This window comes from Musa acuminata, chromosome BXJ3-11 (genome assembly GCF_036884655.1).
Source record: "Musa acuminata AAA Group cultivar baxijiao chromosome BXJ3-11, Cavendish_Baxijiao_AAA, whole genome shotgun sequence".
NCBI lineage: Eukaryota > Viridiplantae > Streptophyta > Magnoliopsida > Zingiberales > Musaceae > Musa > Musa acuminata.
The window spans coordinates 31,094,789-31,113,764 of NC_088359.1; the positions used below are offsets into that span (position 1 = coordinate 31,094,789).

At 35.9% G+C, this 18,976-nt stretch overlaps 1 protein-coding gene across 2 annotated transcripts; it reads left to right on the forward strand.

Annotated features, from left to right (window-relative positions):
• Nucleotides 1-109: 109 nt before the first annotated feature.
• On the forward strand, nt 110-17,410 carry LOC103972286 (ABC transporter G family member 51). 2 transcript variants are annotated; one of them, XM_065173475.1, is made up of 24 exons: nt 110-492; nt 817-937; nt 1,417-1,505; nt 1,658-1,742; nt 4,051-4,213; nt 6,318-6,394; nt 6,491-6,635; nt 7,991-8,292; nt 8,360-8,641; nt 9,967-10,283; nt 10,379-10,539; nt 10,737-10,840; nt 10,931-11,087; nt 11,230-11,322; nt 11,427-11,554; nt 11,633-11,965; nt 12,040-12,330; nt 12,416-12,499; nt 13,445-13,578; nt 13,887-14,114; nt 14,226-14,397; nt 14,475-14,562; nt 16,292-16,458; nt 17,008-17,410. In XM_065173475.1, the coding sequence occupies exons 1-24, from the start codon at nt 131-133 to the stop codon at nt 17,272-17,274; spliced, it is 4,350 nt and encodes a 1,449-aa protein (XP_065029547.1). In that variant the 5' UTR covers nt 110-130; the 3' UTR covers nt 17,275-17,410. The 2 variants fall into 2 exon arrangements, with proteins under 2 accessions (XP_065029547.1, XP_065029548.1); XM_065173476.1 differs by having other exon boundaries at nt 11,230-11,286; nt 11,451-11,554.
• The last annotated feature ends 1,566 nt before the right edge of the window (nt 17,411-18,976 follow it).

The following is an 18,976-nucleotide window of genomic DNA, read 5'->3' on the forward strand; positions in this document are numbered from 1 at the left end:
TCCGAAACGCCCAGAATTCCAACGGCCTCACCGTTTGAGATTCCCATCGCCTTATATAATGGCCTCCCCTCCCCCTCCTCGTCTTTCGACCTCGATCCGAAAGGAGGGAAAGAGAGAGGAGCGAAGCGATATGGCCGCCAGTACCGGTAGCGAGTTCTTCGAGATTGACATGGAGGAGGCGGGCGAACTCTTCGAGCAGCCGAGATCCGGACTGGACGCCGCGCTTGAGGAACGGGTTGTGGCGGAGGACGAGGAAGAGCTCATGTGGGCGGCCGTGGAGCGGCTGCCGTCAGTCAAGCGCCACAATTTCGCCGTCGTGCGCCGGGACTCCCGATCCTCCTCCCGCCACGGGCCGGGGGCTCCTCCGTTCGAGCTGGTCGACGTCAGGCGGCTCGACCGCGCCGCCCGTGAGCGGGTGCTGCATAAGGCTTTCGCCACCAACGACCAGGACAATTACAATCTCCTTGCCGGCATCAAAGGCCGGTTCGATAGGTATACCGCCCACCCCATCTGGCCTTGCCCTGCCTTCACCTGCCATCAATGGCTTATAATTGCTTTCACGGGTTTCTTTCTTCGAGCAAGATCAAGATCGCAACTCTTCTCCCCCCCGCATCTTCTTTTGGGTAGATTCTGACATGTGATGGCATTGACGCCTCGGTCATATCACGTTTAGTGCAGTATTATTAAGTGTGTTTGTGTGCATTGCTGATGGCGTGTGTATCAATGCCTAGTTTACTGCAAGGCAGATTTTAGTTGGTTCACCAAATGTATCACGACGGGTTTGATTGATTGATTTCGTCCCTTCAAACGAAACAGTGTAGGGTTGGACGTTCCCAAAGTGGAGGTGACGTTCCAGAATCTCACCGTCTCTGCAGAAGTATACACCGGTCACAGGGCTTTGCCTACTCTGACTAACTTTGTCCGCGACGCTATTGAGGTACATTGCTATCTCACTTAACATCAACAACTCAATAGAATAGTTGTTTTGGGCTTACAATGTGAATCGAATGTAGCGTTTCTTTTTTAGCTTAATACTTCTTGTTTTGTAAATTAAAAACAAAAGAAACTGGTTATAGCTTCGAAATCATCAGAAATTGAAGTTAAATTCTTGAACATCCGAACTGTTGTTGGAACACGTCGCTCTATTTTTATTTTTTTTTCAACATAAAAATAGATGAAAAGATAAGTAAATTCATGATATATTATTGTTCGAGCATGAACTACTATCGATTCTTTACTCTTTTGGATCCACAAAATCTGGTGAAAGAACACTTGGGTCTTCTTTTAACAACAGTGGCATGCCATCTTAACGGACTTTTGTAATCTCTCCTTAATTTGCCTTCGTATTTTACGTTCTATTTGGCTTCTTGCAATCTATTACAAGCGACCAAACAATTTGTTTTGCTTTCCATGCAGGGGGTTTTTACTTCCTTAGGATTACTCCGACCAAAAAAACATACTCTCACCATTTTGGACAACGTTAGCGGTGTCATAAAACCAGGAAGGTAAGAATATATTACTCTGCCTTTTTTACCATGATAATCATCAAACCATGCCTGACTATGAACTACGTGACACTCGGATTGTTTTTGGTTAATTTGTGGTGAACTGATATTTCTATGTCCATGTTTAACTAGTCTGTTGGCTGTTTTGGCAGAATGACACTGCTATTAGGACCTCCTGGTTCTGGCAAAACCACGCTACACTTGGCTCTAGCTGGTAAACTTGATTCTAACTTAAAGGTGATAATCTTTCCTTCTAATCTGATTAAATTTTTCTATCTCCATGTCTTACACAGCATGGTGACCCATGTTGTATAGAGACATAATTCATCTACTGTACAGTTTCAAAATGACATTAAGTGAAACATCATGAGGAACTGTATACTGATTCATCCGGTTCCTTGCATCATAAATTCTTCAAAAGTAATAGGTTAGGGTGACAGCAAGCACCTAAGTGGATTATTTTGAAATTTTCTATTTTTTCTTATCAGATAATTTAGTTTACTGAAAAACACTTGTTGTATGCTGCACAATAAGTCGCTTTCCATTTCCCTATTTTTTTGGGATAAAGGAAATTGTTTTCAGCGTTCAACTCAACTGTCATAAAGATCAAATTTTGCATGTGCATTTTAACTGAAATAGGCCAGCTATTAAATCTTCGATGGAAATATTTTTTACCTGTTTCATTGGGTTATCTATCATTGACAACTTCTTCCGTCAGCTATCCTTGCTTCTCTGGTTCTCTTTCAGTTACTCTCTCATTTACGAGCTTGCTGTAGCATTTCTATAGGTTTGAACTTTAAGTTAAGAGTTTTTTTGGATCTTATATTTCGAGCCAATGATGAGGTTCTGTACTATATTTAACAAAACTGGTTTCCCAAATTTTTTAAATAAACTGTTTCTGATAGTGGTATATTAGACATTATGATGATCAGAATAGAATTATCTATTCCCTTGAATGATAGAGCTGCAGGCTGACCAACTGATGCTCAAGAGTAGGTGACATTAGACATAGACGATCTTCTGAAGTTTGGGAAACTATATTGTAGGATTTATATATACATTCATTTTTGGGAAACTATATTGTAGGATTCTGCCATGGTGGATAAGGATTCAGAATGTTGTTCGAGAAAATGGCTAGCTTAATTATCTCATACAATTGTTTGAGTCAAGTCATTCAATATTGAGTAATCTATCATACTAAAAAAAAATTAAGTAGTACTTCTCCAAGTAAAGAAGATAAAAAAACTGTGCAATGAGTTATATTGTACCAGATTTGCTCTTTCACTTCCAAGTTGCACACTAAAATTGAATGCAGCCAAACAGTGAAGAGCCTTGAAAATAATTGCAACAAAGTAACAAGCACTTGCTATATTTGGATTTTGTGGAAATAAATTGGAGGCCAAAAATAAGTCACATTAAGAATATTTTGTGACTTACAGTACTTAAGAATCTCCACCATTACTTTGCAGCATTGCTCTCATTCAGTTTTATTCTTGCGCATAACATTTTAATTGGTAAATTATTCTAATACGAAATTTATCTTATTTCCCTTCCCATTGGGTATGTGATGTACAAGTCACTCTCTCTATTCAGTCTTCACTTGCCCATTTGCCATTTTGAACTCATTATTAAAGGTACACTTCCATGTACTGTAACACAATCCATCTTTAAATTTTATTTCAATGTTTCCTCTATAGTCTTGTTCTATAGTGAAGTTGTCAAGTTGCTATAAAATATTTTGATAACCATTTGGTTCAACTATATGCAAATTTGTGGAAAACAAGGCCATGTTACAAACAAATTTATATGGAATGAACATTTCTTACAATAAATGTCTTGGAGGTATGCTTGTGGGGTTCTTTTGAACAAATTGATAATTGATATGTTTTTCATATTAATTTCCTAGTGTATGTTTTGTAGCAAGATACCGATTTAAGAGGTTGTATATTAGAAATGATGACTGAAAGTTTGTCTCCAGTCAGACTAGATGATAGTAAATAGAACAAAACATTCTAGATTAAAAGTATGTTTCTGCAAATAATCTAAGATAAGGAAGTGAGATCGAACACCATTTCCATGGCAATGGTACTGAAATGCAAGTCATTTCAATCATCTTGTTGTACTTAAGTAAGTGTTATGGCTGCTTCTCATTTTAACTCTCTTCATTATATATCCTTTTTCATTAAAGATCAAATTCTTGCAACTTCATTGCTAACTCCAATTCTTCTTCTGGTTTAAGATCATAACCTCTGGAACTTGAAGATAAAATCCACACTAGGTGCACACACAATTTTGGTCACATCTGTGTCCATTGTAATTTATAGGATGTTTGGCTAACTAAATGGGGCTAGCTTCCTTTCAATATGGTGCATGACATGCTGTTTGTGTTTTCTTGCATTAACCAAGAATTTTATGGACTGTCTATGTGAACTTGCCTAATTTAAATGGGTTTTTCCCCCTTTTAGATATGTTCTGTAAGATGCAAATTGCAAATCAAGTCCTAATTTAGGCAAAAACAATATAAGCCTGTTTTATTTCTTGTCAGAGAAGTGGAGATGTGAAGTACAACGGTTGCCAGCTTGATAAATTCGTTGTGCAACGAACATCTGCCTACATCAGCCAGACAGATAATCATATAGGGGAGTTGACTGTTCGAGAAACCCTGGATTTTGCAGCAAGATGTCAGGGTGCGAGCAACAACTGGGCAGGTAGTTTGCCTACTTGATAAGAGTAAATATATTATGATCCTGTTTTGTTAAAAGAATTTCTTAATAGTTAATACTATATACTTTTTCTATTTAACAGTAGCTTGTGGTGATGCTTCCATCCATTTTTCTCCATACGTCAAAGCCTTTGACAACTAATATTCATTAGAATCTTTCAAACTTTGGAAACTACTTTCCCAATTGGTCACTAAGTTGTATGCTTGCAGACAGATTCAATTGCTTATCTTCCACGATAAATTCTACATTCTAATGGTGATTTCGTTGTATGAAATATATATGTATACATATCATTCTTCATGAGACACATAATTACATAATATAGGAGATTGATATTTTTAACTAATTAAAGTATTACACTGTCTGCTGCAAAATTGATGTAAACTTTGCTTCATTATTCCTCATGTCCCATCTGATACAATCTTTTATAGAAATCTATTAATAGATGATCGACTATATGCTTTTGATATAGTTAAAACTAATCTCCGTCCTTGACTGTGGATGGGGGCACATAAACCAAACCTTCGAGTCTCCCTGATCATATACCATAGTCAAGGTTTAGTAAAGAAAGATAATCCTTGCCCGTGTGAAGAAAAGCTAGCAAAGAAGTTTTAGAGTAGAACTATCTAAAATGAGCATCGTTTAAGAAAACTTTTCTTCACTTGAGCATGAAACCAACTCTACCCACCAATGAAATCAAATCATCCTAACTTAAAGCTGATCCAGTGACTGACGTAGGGTAAGTGGGCGTTCTCATATGATGGACTGAAGTGGGCAAGCTCATATTCCCGTAGCTAAATTTGATTGATTGATTCTGCTACTTGTAGGGATTTTTCATTTCTTTTTGGTGATGTGTGGATTGTGCTACTAGCTATTGTAAGTTGCAACTAGTAGCTTTGCTTTTATCAGTAACACTAGCATTTATGATGTGGTTCCTTTTTTGAACCCTGAGCTTTTGCTTTGGGAGAAAAACGTAGAGAATATCTCACCTCTGCATGGTTTACTCAAGGTAGAGACTAGATTTTATTAGCTATTGTAAGTTGTAACTAGTGGCTTTGCTTTTATCAGTAAGACCAGCATTTATGATGTGGTTCCTTTTATATTGAACAAATAATTTTAATGAATGTGGAGGATTGAAGCTGACTTTGAACCTTGAGCCAAGTTCATACTGTAGTGTACTGCTCAGTATGGGCAGTACGCACCGATCCGGTAGGAGATTGCTATCGATGTCAATAGCTAGGTACTGCTCACCATACTGTAGTGTATCATATGTATGTTCGGTACAGCTCGGTACGTACCATATCAATAGCTAGTTGATACACCAGATCGGTAAGGCAAACCATGTCCTGAGCTTTTGCTTTGGGAGAAAAACATAGAGAACATCTCACCTCTGCATGGTTTACTGGAGGCAGAGACTAGCTTTTGTTTCCATAACATGCCATTTCATGGATCATCCCACTGCAAAAGTAGGCTTAAACTAGAAGTGTAGGTACTAATGCATCTCCTATCTTGACAAGAGTCATTTGATACACTAGGCTTTCTGTTGTTTGGCAACTCAGTTGTTCACTAAAACAAATATTTAGTAAATCATATGTATGTTTTGTCTTGTTTGTTGAGTTTCTAGTTGCTTGGTTCAGGAGACTAGACAAACCTTAAAGTTCTTCCCATGCCATATCATGCAATCTGCTTATGTTTCTTCTATATTTCATATTGGTGGTTCCTGGTGATCTTTCAAGACGTATGCTGAATGGACATGCTTGTCTGTGCCATATTACCACCAGTCCACCCTAGCCATGGCACTTATTTCTTTCAATTATATAAATTTGTCCAAAGACAACTAAGGCTCATGCCCAGTGGTTGGGCTTTTCTATATTTTGTTTTGTCACCTGTAATCCCTCAATATATGTTTAGGTTCTTTAATGTTGGGAGGCTCAACATAGATTGACAAAATCCAATTGAACATGCTGTTACTGGTTTTAAAATGTATTTGGTTCTCTGACCAGTCAGATATATGTCCATATGCATTTACATACTGACTTATCTGCAAGCAATACTCATCTCTTCTTGTTTTTTCTTGCTCATTCTTTAGAGCATTTGAAAGATTTAGAAAAGCTTGAAAAGGAGAAAAACATCCGTCCAACTCCGGAAATTGATGCATTTATGAAGGTCAATTTATTGTTTTTGCTAAACAGCTTAAATCAGAATCAATTTACGATATATTCTTTTATCAAATTTACTTTGTTGGTAAAATTGGATCAACAGGTTGCTTCAGTAAAAGGTGAAAACAACAACCTTGCAACTGAGTATACCTTGAAGGTTCTCGGCATTGATGTCTGTGCAGATACTCTGGTCGGTAGTGATATGTTCAGGGGTGTTTCAGGTGGTCAGAAAAAACGTGTAACAACAGGTTAAAATTGAACTTTTTTTTTTATTGCAGTAGCTGTTAGGGTAATTTGTCTCTTCCACATTTTGGATACTTGCCACAGAATTCAAAATGATTTCTTTTCCAGGTTTTGCGATGGACTTCAATTATTCATTATAGTGTCAGTCATGAGTGTATGTCACAATAGTATTGGTTAATTTTAACTGCCTGCAACTTTTCTAGCTCTCTACTCTGTTGGACCATCTTTTCATATCAATTAAAATATTTGAATCACTAAATGACACATGCTAAGGAAAAAACTTTGACATCCCTTGTACTCGTGTACAACTTGTGTAACTATGTAAGGTCACCAACATTGTATGTAACCATACTGTGGTGAAGATATTGCTTGTCATGACCCCTATTGTTCTCACACCAGTGAATCCTTTCTAAAATGTGTCCTTTATTATATCCATTTGCACATCCGAATATGGAGATTTTGTGATGTGCCTTCTCTAAATAAATAAACCATTACAAAATCTATCATCTTGTCTCAACTTTGTACAACAGATTTTTCATGAAGTTTATATCATGATTTTTTTCTTACAGTTAATTATTGCTATATGTTCAAGTTTACGTTAGTATTTCTTACTCCAATAACTCTTTGTGCTTGTATGGTTATCTAAGCCGAAACAAATATGATTGTCAAAGGAATTTTTACCTTTTTTATCCTATTTTTATGAAATATATATCTTGCTCATGTTAAATATCTAGATGTTTAATTAAGTCATGATTTTCAGAATTACATAGTTCCTTAACCTTTTCTCTGCTTGATTGTGAATCAACTGAACTACCAAATTTGTATAATTTGTTAATCACTCATTTGCTTGTGGATATATTTTGATGTGAAGATTTAATGAATGAAATGTCCGACAGATTCTAGTTAACTAGAAATCACTCTGAGATTCCATGCTAATCAGGTTTAAGGAATGAAATATCCAACAGATTCTAGTTAACAAAAAAAGCACTCAGAGATTCCATGCTAATCAGGTGGTACACAATGACAATTCTTCTTTACATAAATCTATATAGACAAATATGAGTTCCTTTTACTTAAATTAGGTCTTAATTTTACCAACTTGGATGAAGATGTAAGGTCCTTTTTCCAACGTAGCAGTTGTTGGCAAGAAAGATAACAACTACAATCTTTTCACAATTTACAAAAATATATTTACAATGTCATGGAGTCATTCAGACAGCCTCTGTTCAAAGAAGTGTGACTTCCGCTGACATTAGAACTCGCCTGAGTCTTTCTATTGTCAAGCGAGACATCACTTGCCACTGGACTGGACAGATTGGTTGCTGATTATTCCTTATACTTGGTTCTATTTACAATGCAGGAGAGATGATAGTTGGACCAAGAAAAACCCTTTTCATGGATGAAATATCAACAGGACTTGACAGCTCCACAACATATCAAATCGTCAAATGCATGCTGAACTTTGTTCATCAAATGGAGGCCACTGTGCTTATGTCTCTCCTTCAGCCTGCACCTGAGACATTTGATCTTTTTGATGATCTAATATTATTGGCTGAAGGACATATCATATATCATGGGCCCAGAGAAAAAGTTTTGGAGTTCTTTGAAACACTAGGATTTTTTATGCCATCTCGTAAAGGGGTGGCGGATTTTCTCCAGGAGGTATGTATCTTTATTTATTCCCTGAATATCTACTGAAAATCCTATAGTTAATTGAACTTTTTCACAGGTTACCTCTAGAAAGGATCAAAAACAGTATTGGTCTGATCATTCCAAACCATATGTTTTTGTTCCCGCTTCAAGAATTGCTCAGATATTCAGAGAATCTGAATATGGAAGTTCTGTCCGATCCAATCTTTTGGTCCCTAATGACGATAAAGGGTTTCTTCCTTCAGCTCTTGCAAGAACAAATTTTGCTATATCAAAGCAGGACCTCCTCAAAGCATGCTTTTCTCGTGAAGTATTGCTTATCAGTCGGCATCGGTTCCTCTACATTTTTAGAACATGTCAAGTATGCTTTTCAGCTTTTTTAACCACATAGTTTTTGCATAGATTTTCTTCTCTTTGTGATGTTATACTTTGAAAATTGTACACTAAAAAATGGTACTTGTTTGACATATATGACTATTAAGAGAGAAGGAAAAAAAAAAAAGAACATAAGGACACTGGGTAAATTCATCAACACTCCGAATTATATTTTTAAAAAATTCTCGTTTAAGAGTGGGTTTTTGCTTAGAGTACAGCTAACGTTATTTTTTCAAGCATGCATTAATTTTCTGTTAGACGTAAGCTGCGTGTGCTTCACATAGATCTATCTGAATGTAAGCTATAACCATGTAAGTGTGAGCTTCCAAACTCAACATAGTCTGGATCCATGTGAATCCAACAAGATTTATTTGAACATCATTTCAATGATAAGGTAGCTATAACAAGCTGCCTTTATTTGGTCCCATTGTATCTAACAGCTATAATCTAAGAAATCTAGAAATATACAGACAGGTACAACCTCAAGTTCTTTGCCTTATGTCTGATTTTTAGATGCAAGTTTGCTTGTGGTTCCTAATATAATGTAATGAGTTTAATTTTTTTTTTTGAGGTGTAAAGAGCATTTATAAGGAGGATTTTGACAATCATATTGTTCTGCATATTTGTCTGTTTCAGTACTGAGTTCACTGCAAATGCAAAAGTTGTCACACTTCTTTTGTAGAAAAAAGACATTGTTTACTGAAGAAGTAGAACTACTGTGGCAAGCTTAACTAGAGTGAATTGTCAATTTGGTTTAAGCTGAATAAAATGAAATCAAGTAAATGTGTCTATAAACTCCTTAAACCGAGGCCCCTTTTTTTTTTTTTTTGTGATTGTTATCAGCTATCGATTTCTAGAATAATGGTTCCCACCAGTGCAAGCTCTAGGAAGATCCAGTATACAGATTATCTTACCCCCTACATGAAAAATAGAAAAAAGAAGAAAGCAGTAGTTTTCATGTGACATCTAGGTTTAAATGGAGCAAACTTGCTGTTACACAAGATGCTGTTAAGATAAACAAGATAGCCTTCTCTTTCAACTAGGTGTTCTAGGTGCACCAATTAAACATCGTATGGTATTAGTTCAAAGTCATCATATCTTGATGCCTTGAAATGAAACAGAAATTCTCCTGTGGTTTTAGTACTTGGTGTCTTTCAGTCAGATTTCTCAAACATGTATTGATGCATCCATAAGGCCTCCCATCCTTTTATGGAAATAAATTGTTGCTTTCTTTTATGTAAGTTTTTCTTAAAGATGTTTTGTAACTACTTATTTTTATTAAACAAAATTAATGATAGGCATATGATGCAGGTTGCATTTGTTGGATTCATCACTTGTACAGTATTTCTCCGTACAAGACTGCATCCCATTGATGAGATGAATGGCAGATTGTACCTTTCTTGTTTGTTTTTCGGACTGGTGCATATGATGTTTAATGGATTTTCTGAGCTTCCAATAACAATTACCCGACTTCCAGTTTTCTATAAGCAGAGAGATAGTCTTTTTTATCCAGCCTGGGCTTTTTCTCTTCCTAGCTGGTTGTTACGTATTCCATACTCAATTATTGAAGCTGTAGTATGGTCTTGTGTGGTATACTACTCAGTAGGGTTTGCACCAAGCGCTGATAGGTCAGATTCATATTTTGTCATTCATTATCTACAAACATCTTACATGTTATCTTTTTCAACTGAACTAGTACTGTGAATATAACTAATTGTTGTAGGTTTTTCTGCTTCATGCTGTTATTGTTTTCCATACACCAAATGGCATTGGGTCTCTTCCGACTGATGGCTGCTATTGCAAGAGATTTCATTGTGGCCAACACATTTGGATCTTTTGCACTGTTAGCCATCTTTCTTTTGGGTGGATTTATTGTCCCAAAAGGTTAGAATTTGATGATCCTGTACAGTGTTTTCCTACTTTCTACTCTTCCACATTCTGAATGGAATACTTATGGCCTCTTCTTCTAACCATTCATGTGACCCTCGTACCTGTACAGTGGACTGAAGGAAGCATAGGACAAAATTCATCGTCTTTTTTCTTGGTTTTAATGCTTACTGAAGCTTCATTTACAATATCAGATTCAATCAAACCATGGTGGATTTGGGTTTACTGGATTTCACCATTATCGTATGGGCAACGAGCAATTGCAGTCAACGAGTTTACAGACTCCAGATGGAGAGAGGTATATTTTATTTTTAATTTTTTTTCTGATGATATACTCTGTAAATCTCATATTTTTGGGTCCTGTAAACTGGTTTCTCTTTTACGACAGAAATCTTCTTATGGAACAGACACAGTTGGGAACAATGTACTTCGGTCACAGGGTCTACCAACCCAGAGATACTGGTATTGGGTGGGAGTAGGCATTTTGCTAGCTTATTCTATCCTTTTCAACATTTTGTTCATTCTTGCCATGGCATATCTTAAACGTAAGCCTCCAATTTTTGTCTAAGCACCCATATTAGTATTTGCTGCTAATAGATCTATCTTTACCTTGTCATGCTTTATAGTATTTTCTTCTAATGTCGCTGTGTATGTGGTACAATTTCTAACTTGTTGGTGTCATTGAAGCTCTGGGAAAGGCACAAGCAGTTGTCTCATCTGATTCTCAAGAGGGGGAGGATGAAGGTTGTCAAGGCACTCACCCACAAACTGCAACAAGTGGTAGTCTCTGTTGCTGTAATATTCATCTTTGCAGACCTAGTCTCCATTTAAATTTTGTTTGAAGATTAATTTCATAAATACCTTGTTTATTATGTCAAGTGCAGAAAGTAATGAACCAGAGGCATCAGAAAGAACTGCTGACGGAAATACCTCCAATAAAGGAATGATTCTTCCATTTCAGCCATTATCTATGACGTTCCACAATGTCAATTATTTCGTTGATATGCCAAAGGTTGATACATCATGCGTAGTAGATCCTTTTATATGTGACTAATCAGTGTTCTGACAGTTAATCGGTTTTGTACTCCAGGCAATGAGAGCTCAAGGAGTTCCTGAGACACGGTTGCAGTTGTTATCCAATGTTTCTGGGGTATTTAGACCACGTGTCTTGACAGCCTTGGTCGGCTCTAGTGGGGCTGGGAAGACCACACTTATGGACGTGCTTGCTGGTAGGAAGACTGGTGGATATATAGAAGGTGATATAAGAATTTCTGGATATGTAAAGGACCAAAGAACCTTTGCCAGAATCTCGGGATATGTTGAACAAAATGATATACATTCTCCTCAAGTAACAGTAGAGGAGTCTCTCTGGTTCTCATCAAGTCTTCGTCTTTCAAATGAAGTCAGCCGAGAAAACAGATGTGTTAGTCCCTACACCTTAATTTTATTCTTACTGATTTCAATATCCTTTTGATATATCACTATCCTGAAATGCAGGCATTTGTTGAGGAAGTTATGAAGCTAGTGGAACTTGATACTTTACGGCATGCATTAGTAGGCATACCAGGGAGTAGTGGCTTATCAACTGAACAAAGAAAGCGCCTTACAATTGCAGTAGAGCTTGTTGCAAATCCTTCTATTATCTTCATGGATGAGCCAACTTCGGGCTTAGATGCACGGGCTGCTGCAATCGTCATGCGTACTGTTCGAAACACAGTTGACACCGGGAGAACTGTGGTTTGCACCATACACCAGCCAAGTATTGATATATTTGAAGCATTTGATGAGGTAATAATGCTTTTGCTGTGAATACCTTGTTTTGTAATTGATGAAGCTAAACTTCAGTTTTTTTCGCATTCTTTTCTCCATGCAGCTACTTCTTATGAAGCGAGGAGGCCTTGTCATATATGGTGGCTCACTTGGTAGAAATTCTCAAGATATGATAAACTACTTTCAGGTAGGTATTAAATGTAATCATGTATACTTCTTCATTAGCATGCCTGCACAGATTTTAGTTGCATATTGGATTTCTATTATTCTTCAATTCCGATTGTGAAGGGGGATTGGGGCAGGAGATTCATATGAGCCTCTTTCTATGGTACAAATAATTTGCTGCAAAATTTAGTGCTGTAAAGTTTGGAGTTAGATGTGCATGGCATCCTTTACCATCATAAAATGGGTATCTATAGTTGAAGTATACCACTCTTTGATTATCTTGGAACTTAATGTTGATTACTCAGACTTTGTTGATTATGAATATTATTTTTCTAATGGCCATAAACTAATAGTTCTATAAGAGACGTGCATAGTTTAAGATTCATTTGCACATGCAAAGTGTTCAGGAAAAATGATTTCTGAATAGTACAGAATGAGAGAACAAAGTTGTTGCTCTTCACCTAAGATATATATCAGAGTTGTGAAATTGTCTATCACAACACAACTAGATGTGGTCATGTGTAGTTGCCTGTGTCATTTTTTTTTACAGAAGTTTAAAAGTCCTGTATTCAAAGATATTGAATAAATTTAGAAAATTCCAACTCCTTTCAAGAGGTTTACCTTTGGTGTCAATCACGTTAGTGTTTTATGTTGTCCTCTTTCCATAATTATAGGTTATCGAAGTCAAGTGTTTGTACTTTGGATACTACATCATAGGCTCTCTTCTAAATTGTCTCATTCCCTACCCTGTATTACAGTTTGTATGCTTCTAATATCAGTTTGACTTCAGCATATTGCATTGCAGATGTCTTTTCTGTTAATCCAATAACCAAGTATGCATAAGATTATGTGTGTTGTTGGATGTGATTGATGGATCAATCATGCTTTGCTGAATCTGTTGAACCAGATCAAATTTTCAAGTTTTGCCGCTGAATGAGTCATTTACATATTTATATCCTCCATGCAGGGAATACAAGGAGTTCCTCCTATCCTTGATGGTTATAATCCTGCAACTTGGATGCTGGAAATTAGTACACCAGCTTGTGAAGAAAGCCTTGGTTTAGACTTTACTACTGTATATAAAAACTCAGATAAATTCAGGTGATTTTTGCCACATCTTTCCTAGTCCAGTTGACGTACCTTAGCTTGAGGGTTTAAATCCAAGTCCTATAAATTTTATCCCTGACCGACTAGCTTGGTGGTGTTTTTCCCAATTAACTTGATACAAATTGAGACTTCAAGTCCTCATCCTAAAAATTTATTGAAATTATTGGTTAGCTTAGTTTTTAAATGTTTTGTCAGTTTATTGGGATCATATCCCATCTTCACAACTTGTCATTTGCAAAAAAAAAAAAAAAAGGTCCCTTTGTCTTGAATATTTATAATATCACAATTGATTTTTGCTACAGGGAAGTTGAAGCTCTCATTCAGGAATTAAGTACCCCTGCTGCTGGTACAGAGCCTCTGAGATTCTTTTCAGTGTTTCCGCAAGATAAACTGACTCAATTTAAAGTATGCTGTAAGAAACAATTTCTTGTGTACTGGAGAAGTCCCCGATATAGTGTTGTGCGCATGTTCTTCACTGCAATTACCGCATTGATATTTGGGACAGTCTTTTGGAATGCTGGCTCAAAAAGGTAACAAGCATTCACCAAATCTGCATTGAGGATATAGATTTTTGAGCGTATGCTTCCATAATAGCAATATTCGAGTAAACCATATGACCAACTAGCTCTAATGTTATTCAGAGATACCGTACAAGACTTGTTTCTGGTTATGGGATCCCTCTATTCAGCTTGCATATTCCTCGGAGTCAACAATGCATCCTCTATACAACCTGTGATTTCTATTGAGAGGACAGTTTACTATAGGGAAAGAGCAACTAGAATGTATGCCTCATTTCCATATGCAGCAGCACAGGTTTGTGTTTCTTATACATAAGCAGATTGTTATCTTTACTTGAGAATATAATGATATCATATGTCTTGTATTTACAGGGTATTGTAGAGATTCCATACATCCTGTTGCAAACCATTATTTTTGGCCTTATCACCTTTTTCATGATCAATTACGAAAGGACTTTAGGTACAATGGGGCCTCTCTCTCTCTCTCTCTCTCTCTCTCGTTCATATAGCTTATTGGTACATATATAATTTTTTTATTTTTTTCCTGATTGACGTAGGTGTCTTCACTTTTCTTAATTAGAACTTTCTTAAGAATATTTTTTTGATTAGCCTTCACAATTTTCCACTTCTTAAACTAGACTTACAGATAGCAAAAATTTAGCATTTTCTGTTGGAAGGATGTTGGAACCAACTTTATTAGGTTATAACTTTAAATTAACTACTTTTAGAACACATCATAATTTGGATTTCTGGGATTCCAAGTATAATGCAGGCATGAACATTGACTTGTTTCTCAAAGTTTTGCTTTGTGACATTTCCCTGTCAAAGCCACCTGGTATCAATGGGATAATCCTGTGGCACAAACTTGTTTTTCTAAGTTCTGCTTTGTGAAGTTTCCCTTTCAAAGCCTTCTGACATCCCCACCAACAAACCTTTTGATTTTTCTGCTCGGGTTTTGAAAGGGTTCTGGGATAATCCTGAGTTCTCAGAGATAGTATGAGACCTTTAGTGAACACTCTGGGCATTTTTTTTTCTTTTTTGTTTAAAATACATTATGTATGACATCAATGGGATCTTAGAACACAATTGCTTCATACACTGAATTGTAGGAGCTGAGCTGGCAAGCATCGAGATATAGGATAGAATCTAGTGGGGTTTTGATTTCTTCATTTGATTGTCCAAAGAACACAATTGTGCTTCATATACTGAATTGTAGGAGCTCAGCTGGCAGGCATCTAGATATAGGATAGAAATCAAGTGGAGTATTAGTTTTGATATCTTTGTTTGATTGTCCAAAATGGTGGAGACCACCTTGCAAGTTACAGGACCTTTAGTCTTCAAAATTGGCTGTTTGGCAGCACTGCTTGATGCTTTTTAGGATTGACACCAGATGGAAGTTTCAGAATTACTGGGATCTGCACCAGCACAAGAACTCAATTTTTCAAGAGTAAAGTATTTGATGTCTAAATGTACATCCTAAGTTTTTTTTCGTCAAGAGCTACTAATGGTAGAAGACATGCTTTGGTTCATTTAGCACTAATGAGTTGACTTGTGGTGGCAAAGAAAACTATTTCTCTCCAAAATAAATTAAAAAAAGAATAAATTAAATGTCTGTTTTATGCTCATTTATTTAGGATTTTCTCTTGGCTTAGGTTGTCAAAGAATGTGATTTAAATATCTGTCTATATAATTAAATGATTTTTATTTTTTATCCAATGACAAAAGAAATTTTGATTGATCCAAGGTCACATCATCCAATTCTCTTTTACTCAAAACTCAAATTTTAAGGATATTGTATATTTTAAGTGTCATACGTTAGAATATTTTTTTTATGGTTGCACATGGCAAGTTTTAGAGGATTTGAATACAGGAGTCATAATGGAATTGAACGATTGCACTTAGGGAGATTATATCATAAAAGATAAATTTGATGTGGATAAAATTATATAAATCTTCTCATGAACCGTGATGGTTAATGTTTGTGGTTATTATACGAACTGGCACACTGAGAAGATTCAAATGACATCCCTATCCTTATAATTTGAGTGCCATAGGCAAACTTTCATGGTTGACAACTATAATGGAGAAAATTGCCAATTGTCATTTACTTCCCATCTGTTTGTCAATTTGAATAGTACTTAATCATATATTGGATGCTTGGCCCTCACTGGTTGATTTGTTTCTTGCAGTAAAGTTTATCCTATACTGTTTGTTCATGTTCCTCACTTTCATGTACTTCACTTTCTACGGAATGATGGCAGTAGGTTTGACTCCTACGCAACAGCTAGCAGCAGTTATTTCATCATCATGTTACTCCTTATGGAATCTACTATCCGGTTTTTTGATCCCCAAAGCTGTAAGTAGCCAGTAAACAAATACCTTCATTTTCTTTTCATATCATTAAATTATTGAAAGCAAAATCTAATGATTGATGAGAAGATCGGAATGTCAGCTTGCATCGTCCACTCAGAAAAATTGCGATTAGAATCAAGCATCAGGTTCCTACCAATATGTATTAAAATATATAAATATCAGGCATTTGGCTTGATGTAAACACAGAAGAAAAAAAAACGATTACCTGCATTTGGTTTGATTTTTATTGGCCTATTCCACTCATACCTTGGCAGCTCTTAATTGATCATACATGTTGGTTTAGTCAATTCTAAATTCTCTTTCCAAAACAAGATCAATCGGAATTGGTATCAACCAAACTGCACTTCTTTGATTATGACACTGAATAGCTTTATAGCTTGGCTAACCAACCAGTGGTTATGCTTTAGAGTATTTGGTCATTAACCTCTGATAGTTCTCTCAAGGATGTAATTAAATGGCAAAGGTTAGATTGATAACTGATAACCACCTTCAGCATTTGTTTACTTTGGTCGTTTTTGTTTGGCTGTCTCAGAACCTCCCCGTGTGGTGGCTTTGGTTTTACTACATATGCCCGGTGGCGTGGACTCTTCGCGGCGTCATCACATCACAATTGGGTGATGTTGAGACCAGAATAGCTGGTCCAGGTTTTGATGGGACCGTGAAGCAATACCTGGAGGAGTCCCTCGGCTATGGCCCTGGCATGTTGAGCATTACCGCTGTGGTTTTGATTGCCTTCTCCTTTGTGTTCTTCACTGCGTACGCCACCTCCATCAAAGTTCTCAACTATCAGAGACGGTGACCATGCATGCTGACAAATCTTCCACCTTTAACCTGCAAATGTTTTCTCTCTCACTCACCAAGCATATGTAATCTTCATCCTCTTGTAAGTAACCTGAATTCCGCGAATGGAAGCCTTCCTGACCAGACCAGCTTCGGTGCATTTACGATTTCTGATCTTTTCTCCTTGGTATAAAATCATGCTTCGGCCTTTTGTCTGGCTGCTCTTTTTGTTTGCCAATCTTCGTTACTTGGTCTTTCAATATATATATATATATATATATATATATACATTTAATTGTAAATACTCCACTGAAAAGAGATGCTTTGAATTAAAGTGGGTGAAAGAAGATCTGGCTGGGTGGTTGAATGTTCTTCTCGGGTGGCTTCAGTCTCTCAGGCATCTCATTAAATGCTCTTTTGATCAGCTGTAAGGAATCTGATATTGACATTGTTTTGAATAACAAGTTCAAATTCACTGGATTGATATTTGTTTGTCGAGAACTGTCACAGACGCATCTAATTTACTTTGGTTTATAACACGGATCATTATGCTCAATGGCAGGAGGCGTTATTGGTAGTTGTGTAGATGATCAAAACTGATAGCTCGAGATATTAAGTACTGGTCCTATAAAATATGATCAATTTAGAATATTGTATATAAAACAAAACCCAATCTACGATTGAGTCGAAGTACTCTTATTATATTCATGTAAATCAGTTTCTCTGTGAAGATCCAAATCATCATCTCAATCATTTTCAGATTCTTATGCACGTAATCCAAAATCGTATCGGGTTGATAAAGATATCACCAACGATCACACCATCAATTTTCGACACATCCAACATCATCAATTTTTTTCTAGAACTAAAAAAAAAAACTTGAATTCGATCTTATTTCTTAAGTCATTAACTGTTTGGATAACCCAGTGATACCTCCATAGAATATTTATAATATTCTGAATAACTATTTTTTTGTTAGCCACTAATAATGTTAATGTCATTAAGTGATTTATATATATATATATATATATATATATATATATATATATATATATATATATATATATATATATATATATATATAAACAACAACTAAGGATACTTATTCTCTTACACTATTTGCCCAGCTTATAAACCAATTTTGTTATTGGATGGTGGCCCTCGCAGTTAGATCATTTGTATGACAATTTTTCAACATAATATAAATCTTTATTTCAAAAAAAAAAAAAACAAGCATTCTTCTTTGGGGATCTTTTGACAACATGTCTCATCCTTATTGCTTATTCAAAAGAATAAGTAGAGGTAATTATCACATACTAAGATAAAATCTATGGGAGGAACAAGTATCGACCAGGAAAAATGATGAGAAAGAAAAATAAATAAATAAAAATAAAAAATATTATGAAAGTCTTTTACATAAATTTACTATAATACAAATAATATTTAATCTTAAAAATCTCCATTATTGCTTAAATATTGTTAAAAAAAATATTATTGACATTTTGGTCAATTGATCTGAACCTATATGTGTATGAGTGTTTGAAATGATTCCGAGATGGTTTCGAAGTGGATTTGAGATGACTTTAAAGTGACTCTGAGATCAATTTGAAGAAAACTTATCTTCTTTGTCATAATTAATCGGAAGAAAACTTATATTTTTTATTTTAAATTTTTATATACGGACGAATAATAATTTGGATCAAACGACCACATGTCAATTA

What these genes read in the sequence shown, in the direction of transcription:
- LOC103972286 (XM_065173475.1), top strand. Translation starts at nt 131, where the DNA reads ATGGCCGCCAGTACCGGTAGCGAGTTCTTCGAGATTGACATGGAGGAG. An exon ending in TGGATTTATTGTCCCAAAAG is followed by an intron (nt 10,540 to 10,736) that starts GTTAGAATTTGA and finishes TTACAATATCAG; the next exon opens with ATTCAATCAAACCATGGTGG. An exon ending in GTTTTTTGATCCCCAAAGCT is followed by an intron (nt 16,459 to 17,007) that starts GTAAGTAGCCAG and finishes TGGCTGTCTCAG; the next exon opens with AACCTCCCCGTGTGGTGGCT.